Consider the following 11,998-nt stretch of genomic DNA (forward strand, 5'->3'; position numbering starts at 1 on the left):
CCGAACCAATGCCCCAAATGCTGTCCCTGCAAGCGCAGCAGCGCAGGAGCCGACATCTCGGGAACCAAAAGTGCGCTTACTTCGCATACCTGGCATACCTGGCATACATACCACTGCAAGTGCAGTGCAGTGCAGATCCCGCCGGCCCGCCTTCCGAGCTCCGCTATCACCCATACCTACTAGTATCTCCGCGTCGCCAATTGAATAATGCATTTACCAAACATCGCCGGTGGTCAGTAGTCAGTGGTCACCGACTCATCATGCATGACGAAGGATCGTCACTCCCAAGTGCCTACGCCGAAGGTCCGAAGCGAGTGATCTCCTATCAGCACGGGGACTGCCGGTTTGAAATTTGGATGCATTATGCTTCTGTGGGAATGGGTAATTCGCCGGACGAACGAACGAGCGAGCGGGTGATAGACCGTGGACGTGAGCGCAGTGACGCAGTTACGCAGTCATCATCGGTACTCGTTGTGCCTGTACCGCGAAGCCGGCCATTAGCCATGCAAAGAAGAAGGTCTTGGGCTCTTAGGCTCTTAGCTCGGAGCTCGGAGCTGCCAATATCGAATATCGAATATCAAGTACATGAACCAAGTACTTTGTAGGCCACTCGGGTTCGTCATCAATTCTCCCTCCAGCCCAGCCCAGCCCGATGTGGGGCCCACAATGCACATTCCCTTTTCGCAGAGACCGCTTCGGTACATCATGATTCCAGATTTATGACATGGGTATTTAGAGTACCCAGGGCGGTATGCAGACGAAAGCAGCAGGTCAGATCAATCATCAGATGCGCGTACATATGCAAGGTTGCGCCTTTCGTCGCCGGAGATCTGCGTGTACCGTAGAAATTGTAGAAGATCGACAGTTGACTTTGGGCTTTGGGCTTTGGGCTTTTAACGCACCTGTTTTAACGTGCGGAGTGGGGGCGTTCCGATAGGTGGCAGACTCATGGTCTATTGAGTATTACTCGGGTATGTATGTTGCATATGTATGAACCCACCGACGCTGATGCGATGCGGTGATGCAGTGATGCAGTGATGCAGTGATGCAGTGATGCATGGAATCATGTCTCATGAATTATCGATTACTCGACTTGTCACTTGTCACTTGTCACTTGTCACTTGCGGACGCCGCGTCGCCGAGGGAATTGTTATTCTGTCCTGTCCGTGGCGTGCCGATTATCCGAACTCTGGAGCTGAGCCTGGCGATTGTCTCAGACTCACAGTCACTCAGTGGAATTCTCCAGGAAAATAAACGAAAAGACGGGCTTTGCAGGGTCGGTGGAAAAGTGCAGGCATGGGGGGGGGGGGGGGGGGGTGAGCGAGTGATGGCTGCGATGAAGTGATGAAGTGATGAAGTGATGAAGCTATTCCCTGCCGAAGGGGGACGGGGGAGGCATGCCTACCATACAACAAGGCTGCAGATAAACAAACAAGCCTCTTCCCAGCTATCCAGGGAAGCACAAATAGAACAGGATAGAATAGATGGTAGTCAGGCCCGGGCCCGCTCTGCTGGCCATCCCATCCCATCCCGTAGCATAAGCCCCCAAACTCCAAAGCCCAGGCACCGCCCACACGGCGCAGGCATACACCATGCAATCCGCAAGGCGAGTCGCGACTACACTATGCCATGCTATCCCATGCCATGCCAGCCCGACTCCCGAGTACCCGAAAAACGTGGAAGTCCGAGCCTCTGCGCCCTCGGCATTGTCGACCGTCGTGCACGCCACAACCGCGACAACCCAGTCCAGTCCTGTCCGGTCCGTCGCGATGGCCGGTGGGAAAGCTGCAAGTTCCAGGGAACGCATCACGCATGTAGCTCCCACCGGCCGGTCGGATAAGATGGCAGACGCCTCACAGCGGTAGGTAAGGTTGCCTGTAGGTGGGCTGTAGGCAGGTAGACACGGACCGCCTACCGATGTGCCCCTCTGTCTCTGCAGTGTACATTTAACCTCCAAGTCTCGGTGAGCATGCTAGGTCAGGCCCCATGTAGTAACTTGTAACTTGTAAGTACTCTAGCGCCTGGTTTTACTTATGGATAGTGGGGAGTCTCCATAGCTACTACAGTATCATAGTGTCATAGTGTCATAGTATCATAGTATCATGGTATCATGGTATCATAGTATCATAGTGTCATAGTGTCATAGTATCATAGTATCATGGTATCATGGTATCATAGTATCATAGTGTCATAGTATCATAGTATCATAGTATCATAGTATCATAGTATCACAGTATCATAGTATCATAGTATCATAGTATCATAGTATCTTGAATACCTTTGGACTTCCACGGACCACGGGCTGTGCGGCGTATCCACTTGGGCTTTTCGCGGACGGGACGGGACGGCGACGGAGGCAGGATGGGCTATGCGTTAAGCCGAGGTTTCGTCTTGAACTTTTGATGCGAGTGGCGAGCCGACAACGGCGGGGGGCCGATTCGGAGGTTGAGGCTGAGGCTGAGGCTGAGGGCGTGAGGGCTTGCGATATTTTTAGATCGCCAGCATGGAGTGCAGTAACCGGCCGATGTCTTCGGATGATCAGACCGCCTTAGCATGGAGTAGAGTACCAGCCGATGTCTTCGGATGACCAGACCGCCTTAGCATGGAGTAGAGTACCAGCCGATGTCTTCGGATGACCAGACCGCCTTAGCATGGAGTAGAGTACCAGATCGCCTCCCCGCGTCCCCGCCAGCCGTCCGAGCCATTGGCTCCCCCGCCTGCGCACGGATGGTTGAAGGTTGCACCACAGAGTTATCGCTGCACCTGCAGACCCAAAGCCGCAAGGTTTCGGGCGCAGCCAGGAGTCAGGAGTCAGGAGCTTGGAGTCGGGACACGACCACCCGTTGATGGCACCGGATGCCGTGCTACCAGATGCCGTGCTACCGGACTGAAATCAAACCGTTGACGCGAGCATGCCGTGTCTATCTCACGTTCGTCCGTGTGCACCCAGGCACCACACGATTGACTGTTTGATCCTTTCCTCGTGTTCCTGAATCATGACCTCCGGTCAGCGCGGCGGGCGGGCGAAACCGTTCCGTGTATTTATAGGTACCAACCTCCCTGGTGTTTTGATGTAGTATGGAGTATGGAGTCACTCTGGAGTCACTCTGTCCAGACGAGGCGTTGAGGCGGATCCGAAGGTTGTCCCCAGCGCCCGGTGGGTGCTTCGGTGCTTCTGTGTGGGCTCACGGCGGCCGCGGTCGCTGTGTCTGACTAATGGTACGTCTGCATGCATGGAAACGGAGGGGGCTGTACCCACAGGCTACCTACCGTACTGCTACTAAATGTGAACACTGTAGAGTACGCTCGGGATTGATGGATCCATGTGCTTCCTCTTCAGACCTTCGGCTCGTAAAGGTGTGGCCTGCGGGTGGTGGTGGGCAATTCGTATGAGATGCAATGTAGGCAGAGTGTGTGCATGCCCCCATGCCCCCATGCCCCCGCGACAATCAATTGCCTACCTGTGCCGCATCATGCCGGGGATGGGACGCACCGCGCACTACGTGGTCGGTGCTACTTACCAGCTATGCATGCGAGCGCTTTGTAAGTATTGGAAGCACTTGCTTTGGTACTCCACACATACACACACAGATACGTGCATCGTGCGGCGAATATTCCTTCCTTCTCGCAGCACGAGACAGTCTGTTCGATTCGGCATCCACCTCTGCGCATTGCACCCGCTCCGACCTCCTTCCTACCCCGCCGCCCTTCCTCCGCTCTCCGCTCGCCGCTCTCTCCTCTTCGTCGCCGACCGTGGCGACTATCGCGTGTCCTAGCATAAGCTCCTAGCACCACGGTAGTCAGCAGTTGGCGTTGCGGAAGATTACTCGGCCCTACCCGCGCATTAGGCATTCCCTGCAGTCCCTGCATTCCCTGCATCCGCGGCCATGCCCTGCTCCCGAAGCGGTGTGGCTTGGCTCTTGGGCGAGCGAATCGGGCTTTGCCGGCTCCACGTGCGGTTAGCGCATTGGTCTGGGAGGGCTGGCATTTGCCGAAGCCTGGAGGTCGCCGGTGCAGCGGTGATGTCAGTAACTGTGTGGTCGTCACGTGCTTGGTTGCCAAAAGCGGAAGGCTGGATTGGCTGGCCGGGCGGGGGAGGTTCGATTGCTTACGTTTGCTACAAAGTGGGGGGATTACTCGGTTGCCGGGCGGGGGAGGAGGTTCGATTGCTTACGTTGGCTACAGAGTGAGGGGATTACTCGGTTGCCTGGAGGGGGTGGAGGGGGGGGGGGGGGGGGGGGGGGGGGGGGCGGAGGAGGTGGTGGGGGAAAACTTTAGAGGACGGCAGCACTAATGGAGAAGGATCCCATCCTACATGGCAGATCCTACATAACCACCACCACTCTACTCTGCGTAGAGTAGGCACTACACGCATCACGCCTAGCTCGCATGTCGAATACCTAATCTGAACGATGGGCGAAGGCGAAGGCAAGACGCCTTGTTGCCAACCTACTCTATGCAGGAGACCGGCGTAGCTACCAAGTACTCTGGAGGTGGACAATCCACTCCGGTCGGCGTGCGGGGGGTTACCGGTCCTGACTCCTGAGGGCGAAGCGGCATGTATCATACTCACTTGCTTACATACTTCCGTCGGTACATAGTGCAAACCATACATACTGGTCCATGACCGGCGGCAGTTCTGTGGCCCCTCCCCTCCCTCGTGAGTCGCGAGGCTGTGTCGAATCCGCAAATATACAGCCTCCACGGTACAGGCCGGCCGGCCGGTAGGAGGTGGTGGGTCGGGTCGTCCAGTGTCCACAATGCGATGCACATCACTATATTCCGAATCACCGCGGCGGAAGACGCACCAAAAAAGGAAAAAACAAAAGAAGAAGCCACGCTGCATGTAGGATCGATTGCCCGTTAGTTACCTCTTCTACATATTATTGTCGGCATGCGGGGGAGATGCAGTATTGATTGATTGATTGATTTGTCGTTTTTGTTTCGGTAGATTACAATTACAAAACCCGCTCGCTGCCCTGGTCCCCCACTCTGATCCGCATTCCTTCCGTCCTGTCCGCCAGAAACTACCACCACCAAACGCTCGCTCGCTCGCACGATCGTACATACGAACGCACATACGCACGCACCCACGCTCTCCACGGTCGCTAACACACGACATACGGTTGCGACAAACAAAGGATATCAATATGCCTCCAGGACCGCTGGCAAGAGGCTGGACCAGCTACGAACGGATACCGCTTCTGTTCTCGCTATCGTGGAAAGACAGCAGTAGCAATAGCAGCAGTGGCGGCAACAGCAGCCGGACAGATTCACAGCAGTCGCAGTCCTCTCCTCGGAGCCTCTCGGACTCTCCCACCGCAACATCGTCATTCTCCCTCCTCCCCTCCACATCATCATCGCGGACTGGATGGCGGCCACGGACGCTGAAGCCGACGGCGCACATCCTCTTTGCTGCCATGACGGTCGGCTTCATCGTCGGCCTCGAGGTCGTACTGAATGTTTCCCGCAGGAACGGCTCGATAACGTTTCTCTCGAGTAAGATTGTCGATATGGCATTCGACTATGTTCCCTTGCTGCTGGCTGTGGTGTACGGCCTTATCTGGGCCGCTATAGATCATGATGTGAAAAGGTATGTTACGGGCGTCGGAGACGGTGGGTGTGTATGTATCATGGGTGCATACTTATGCACATGCATACCCCCAGTGTGTGCAGCTAGCTGACAGGACTTCTGCTACTCCTCCAGGTTCGAACCGTATTTTCAGATGTCGAAACCGGGCGGCGTGACGGCCGAGCATTCACTGCTCCTGGAATACCCCTACACCTTTGCCGCGATCGCGCCGTTCATCGCGTTCAAGAAGCGGTCAGTCAGTCCCGCCCTCCGTCGTTGTCGTTTGGGAAAAGATCATCAATCGCTGACGCATCCATAGCCACTGGGAAGTCCTCTGTTCGGCGCTGATGCTAGTGATGATCATGTACGGCGTGACGCCCTTGATGTCCGCCGCGATAACCAAAATGGAAGTGACCAAGTCGGTGCACGTGCCGGTGCACTACGACGTACTCCTCCCGGTGGAATCGCAGCGCGGCAACGTTTCCGCCGCCTTCGCCTATCTCGCCTATGCCCACCAGTACCTGGGCGGGTCGCTGCCGGGGTTCACGACCGAGAATGAGGCGGTGCTGCCGGTCGTTCCGGGAGAGTCGTATTCGACGACGAGCGCTGTGGAAGATATATGGATCGTTGAGTCGACGGTCTACGAGGGCATGCTGAACTGCACCCCTGGCATCATCGAGCGGGTGCCGGGCAAACTGGTCAATGAGACCCGCGTCAGCACTGTCGACCGCAGCTGTGAATTCATGCTTGCGGGCTGGGGCACGCACGAGGGCGTCGAGCGGTTCACGCCGTACACGAGTTTCTTCATGGACGGAAAGAATGCGGTCGGCAACAAGGTGGGCGCGGTGACGTACGCAGCGAACTGCACGATGGAGAACTTCTTCGTGGCGGGGTGGGCGCGGAATCGAGTTCCGGACTCGGAGGCGGTGCAGGAAGTGTTGGTGCGTCCGGACTACACGCGGGCCGAGGCGATATTCTGCCATCCAGTGCACTCGCAGTACGAAGCGCAGATCCGGCTCAAGGCGGAGTCGCGACAGATCGTGCCGGGCGGGATCCGCCAGATGCGGGATAAGATCCCGTTCCATGGGCTCGAAATGGACTACTGGATGAGCCTGCTGGCCGGCAACAACATCTCCGCCACCACTGAGGCCTTCAACGTCTCCGACTCGCTCGCGCAGCTGCCGGATCATCTGTCGCGCATGCGCAGGAACCCCGCGTTTCGCACGCTCGTCGAGCTGTACCCCAACACGACCGTCACCGACGCGGGGAATTACTCCTACTCCCCGCTGCCGATCAACGTCTTCCAGCCGAACCCAAAGTCGCTCATGGGCTTCGGCCTCACGACACAGACGGACCTCGAAGACCTCTTCAACACGACGAACCTGATCGCGATGTACGACACCGCGTACCGTAAGCTCTTCGCGTTCGCCGTGATCTCGGAGCTCGCGAGACCCGCCACCAACGGGGATGGCCGGCGGTTCGTGGACGAACAGACGCGGGTCCGCGGCTACGTCGCGGAAGCGGCGTGGTTCCGTGCACTGGAGGCCGCGCTGGGTATCATCCTCGTGCTGAACGTTGTCCTCGGGAAACTGGTCTACCACCGCAAGTTCAATCTTGCGGGGGAGCCGGGAACGCTGTCGGCTGCCCTTGCGTGTGTCGACTCGCCGGTGCTGGAGGTGTTTAGGGACTCCGAGTTTATGCGCCCCAAGAGGTTGGAGACGGAGTTGGAAGAGAGAGGGCTGCGGTATGAGCTGAGGGATCAGAAGGTCTCGATCGCGGCGGGCTCGGAGGGGGATGCCGAGGCGAGGGAACATGTTGACCTTGACCGCTCGAGGGTGACGCTCACCAAGCCGTGGGAGTTGGCGCTTGCTCTGGGGTGCATATCGATGGCGCTGTTGATCTTTGGCCTAGCATTCCTGTGCGTGGTCTACGTGAATAATCGGAGCAACTACCCGCTGGGCTTCCGGGAGTCGGCGAACGGTTTCGGATACTCGCTGTACTCGTCGTACGTGCCGACCATCGCCGTCACCATACTCGAGTCGTATCTCGTCCTTCTGGGCGCCCAGGTCGCTCTGCTCTATCCGTTCAAACAGCTCCACCATGGAGGAGCCACGCATGTCAAATCGCTCTCCGTCAACTATGATCGCGCGCCTCCGCATCTGCAACTACCCAACGCCTTCAAGGCGCACAACCTCCTCCTGGGTGGCGTGAGCTTGTCGATTCTCCTGGCCAACATCCTCGCCGTCGCCGTAGGAGGTGTGTTCGACAAGCAAGTTGTGCGCTACGACCAAGGCTACAACGTGAGTACACGGGGGGGAGTCGAGACGCTGGACAACTTCAACGCGTCATCACTGGCGATCAGCGATTTCGACGTGGACCCGGAGCCGTTCTATGCGGTGTTCGCGGGCACGCTGGGATCGCAGCCGCCGCGCCCATGGACCTACAACAACTCGTTTTTCATCCCGTTCACGGACAACAATCCGACCAAGCACGAGGACAGCTACTGGGTCGAGTCGGTGGGTCTGGGCGTCGATATCGAGTGCCGCCCGCTGGACGAGGATCTCACGCAGGACTGGCATGGATATCTCGGCCCGCCAAACAACTACACCTATGAGATACTCACGCTGCGCGAGAAGAATGATACGTCGCTGGTGCTCACCGGCCCGGATACCCCGTGGGATGAGATACGGCATAATCAGAATAACTCCGACGGACTGGTCGACCATAGCCCGCTGTTCAGCGAGGCGTTCTTCACGAACATCTCGACTTTCCCAGAGGGATATGTGCATCTCCCGCCGACGCCGTACCCGCGCGGCCTCAACTCGTCCAACGGGACGATGGAGTTCTTCACCTCATGGCTCAAGTACAAGGTAGAACCCCGCAACGTAACCGTTGACCGCCTTCTGGGGTTCAACGCCCCCCGCTCCATCCTCGGACAGACCATCTCGGGCCCATCGGCCTACATCGCGAGCAAGTCCATAATCTACTGCAACCCGCAGCCCCTGATCGTGCACGGGCTGGTCCAATCCGGAATCTCGGGCAACATCTCGGAAGCGCGCAACCTTACCCGCACCACGCTGCCGACGGCGGGTCTCACAGGGCTGCTCCAATCCTTCAACTCGATGATGCTGCGTATCGCGACACAATACAACACGCCCGCGGAGCTGGCCCACCTCTCGCGCACCTTCTGGCCGCAAAACGCACTCAGCGACCCGCGCCCAAGCGACTGGATGGGGATGCTGGTCGCGCGCGCCTCCACCACCGGCTTCGACCCGTACGCGGACGCCGCCGCCAACGCCAAAGCCCTCTCGGAAGTGTACAAGACCCTCTTTGCGACGTACCTCCAGCTGAACTCAGACGCGATCTTTGCTGGCGCCATCCCCGCCGTCGTGCCCGCAACCCGGCAGCGCCACGAAACCCGTGTGGTAATGCGCCCGGTCGCGTTTTTCATCGCGGTCGGAATCTTGGTGCTCATAATATTCCCTGCGATCGTGTGGACGTATGTAGCGCTGTACCGCGCGTTCTTGTGTCATGCCCCCACTAACCTCGCGGGGATATATGCGGCTGTATACGCCTCCCGCGCCCGCATGGATGTCCAGGGAACGGAGAGGATGAAGCCGATTCTTAGGGCGAGGACACTGGAGTTGCTCGGGTATAAATACAGATATGGCTGGTTCCTTGCGAAGGATGGTGATAGGCACTTTGGCGTCGAGAGGGAGGCGCTGTATATGTTCAAGCCGAGAGCTGTGAGTGCAGGCAGGGAGAAGGGGGAGAAGGGGGGAAAGGCGAGGAGTAAGAGTGGGAGTTCGTGAGTCCGCAGCCGAAACTCCGATGCCGACGACGCCGATCTAAGGTCACAGGGAAGTGGGAGCGGATCGACGGTGGATTTACGATAGAAGGGTCAGGGATGGGAGGTCATTTGTACGCTTTTTTGCACCAGCTGGGACGGGGGGAAAGACCGGAGGACGGGGGAGCGGGAGATGGAGCATTTCACTGGTTACGATAGTATAGACATGTTGTTTTGTTTCGGCGGGCGGGCGGGATCTGTTTTTGTTTTGTTTTTGTTTTTTTTTGTTTTGTTTTGTTGTGTTTGTTTTTTTGGCATGGTTTGTTTTCGTTTCGTTTTGGCGCGATTGTATCATTGTATGATGTATCATTTGTATAGACACTGCACGGGCGTTCTTGAGGTTTTTTGTTTTTTTTGTTTTTTGGGGGCACAAATTTCAGGGAGTTCAGTTTACTCTAAGTATGTAGTGCTCGCTTCGAAGATAGGAGTGCCTGTGATATGGTTGAGATGAGGAGATCTCGTGTTTCGTGTGTCGTGTTGTCGCATCGAGACTCGAGAGTTGCACAGGGGATTATGATTCATCGTCGGTGCGCTCAGCTTTTCAGAAGTTCGAATACCACCCAGCCATGAGTACATACGTCTGCATATGCACATACCTGGTACGGTAGTAGGTGAGGTGATCCTGGGACTTGGAAGGAGAACGGCGAGGATGAAAGATGATGGAAAAGTTGAGGTTGTATTCAATTTCGAAGAGTTGGTGCCACTCAATCCGGCTACTAGTAGTCCGGCTCACACATCACTCGGATCCACCGTATCCTGACTATAGTACCTAATATCTCTTCCTCCCATGGTGGTAGACAACAGCAAGCCCATCGGATTATATAGGGTAGTAGTTAGCGAATACGAGTACTGTTGACCAAGGATCATCCTATGTATACACCGGCTGTGCATAAATACTGTATGAAGTAAGCACAATTGTTTCTCGAAACTCGCTTGTTCCACGAGCTGCACGGACCGGTCATCACTCTACTCTACTGCAGCGTTCACACTCTGAAGTAAGCACGGTGGAAATAAGATCACCTGGAGCGAATATGCATCAGCACTCATATGCAGCTGAAGCGAGACGTCGCCGCGGCTGCCTCAACACCTCAAAAATGTGGGCGTGAGATTGCACGCAACGACGTTTAACTACTGCTCTATGCTGTTGAGCAACATATCAGCTGACCAGCTCCGAGCCCGAGTCATCACCGAGACGCCAAGACCCACACGTGATAGCCTTCACCACCTCACACTGGTGTCGCACAACGAGGGAGTTGTCATGTACGGTGTGGGACGGCACGCCGGACTCAAAGAAGGTGGCTACAAAATTCCAAAGTTACAAACACCAGCACTCGATCCAGCGGCGCGGAGGGTGCACGCAGATGGGCTAATACCCCACATCAGACCCCACTTCCAAGCCCACCCGCCCAGCAGGAGCTGCTCATCCTCGGTCCACCTCGCGCGGTCGCTCGGCGGCGCGGGCAACGCCGCCACCACGCCACAATACCAGCCGATCATGACTTCCACCACGTTCTTGTCCAGGCCCGTGGCGGCCGCGATCTCGCGCTCCGAGCGCCCGGCGTCGACCATCGTGCGAATCTGCTGCAGAACGGCATTGCTGGGGAACGTGTACGGATCCACGCCGGCCCACATGATCTGCTCGATTGCCGCGTCCGGAAGGCGGAGTTTCAGGCGGTGCGATATCGCCACCCATGTGTGCCCCAGTAGGCGCATCTTGATGATCTCGATTCGGTCAGGTGCCGGGGCCGGTGCCCGGTTCGGCCGTGTGGATTGGGTGCTCATTGTTGATATGATATGTGCAATTGGTCAGTGTTGGTGGTGAGAATGTATGTATGTAGATGTTCGTGTGTGCGTGAGGAATTGGAAAGATTTGGAGGGTGGTGATAGAAGGAAGGGTGGTCACTCACAGAAAGGAAGGGTGATTTATATAAGTGCCGTCTAGGATTTTCTTCGTTGTATTCTGCCAGCCGTGTATCCATTGTATGTACACTTTTCTATGACACTCGTCGAGTGACGGCCTGTGCAGCAGTGTAAATTGTAATCCCATGTCCGCTGTCAACACGGTCGGAGACAGTGGGGTGGAACTGAACGTGTGTACAGCCATGATCTGATAAGATCGAATGCTATGATGGTTAAACAAATAAAAAGAAAAAAGTCCGCTCAACACCACCGCCAGTGAGCTCCGTGAGAATTGGTACCGACACTTCCTTTGTTCCGACCACCGTTGTGGGTTGTAGGTGGCTGGTGGGCACAATGATGATTGCTACAAGCACTCAAGAGCAGGTAGTCAAAGGTGATTTGCCTGGAGTCACGCCGGATTATGGCCCAATGCACCGCTCTTCACCCACTCCACTCCTGATTCGTCCATTACCTATCCACATCGACGTCCAAAACATCACTCCTGGTATCATAGATCTAGACAATGTACCATCCAAAGATCTACATACACCAGAAACGCTGGCAGCAACAGACGTGAAGTGAAAAGTTTACCCCTCTACATACATGCTACATACTGCTCAGAAACAGGTAGGTACCTTATGTAGCTCTCCGTGACATAAAACCAAGTTACGCTGCCCGAA

The 11,998-nt window shown here is 56.3% G+C and overlaps 1 protein-coding gene across 1 annotated transcript; it reads left to right on the plus strand.

Moving 5' to 3' along the window:
- Positions 1 to 5,052: 5,052 nt before the first annotated feature.
- Positions 5,053 to 9,468, plus strand: BZA05DRAFT_208676 (uncharacterized protein). The gene is made up of 3 exons (XM_051479585.1): positions 5,053 to 5,593; positions 5,708 to 5,824; positions 5,892 to 9,468. The coding sequence occupies exons 1-3, from the start codon at positions 5,151 to 5,153 to the stop codon at positions 9,382 to 9,384; spliced, it is 4,053 nt and encodes a 1,350-aa protein (XP_051334936.1). The 5' UTR covers positions 5,053 to 5,150; the 3' UTR covers positions 9,385 to 9,468.
- The last annotated feature ends 2,530 nt before the right edge of the window (positions 9,469 to 11,998 follow it).

Source organism: Tricharina praecox (genome assembly GCF_024521635.1).
Source record: "Tricharina praecox strain CBS 144465 chromosome Unknown BZA05scaffold_43, whole genome shotgun sequence".
NCBI classification, from domain to species: domain Eukaryota; kingdom Fungi; phylum Ascomycota; class Pezizomycetes; order Pezizales; family Pyronemataceae; genus Tricharina; species Tricharina praecox.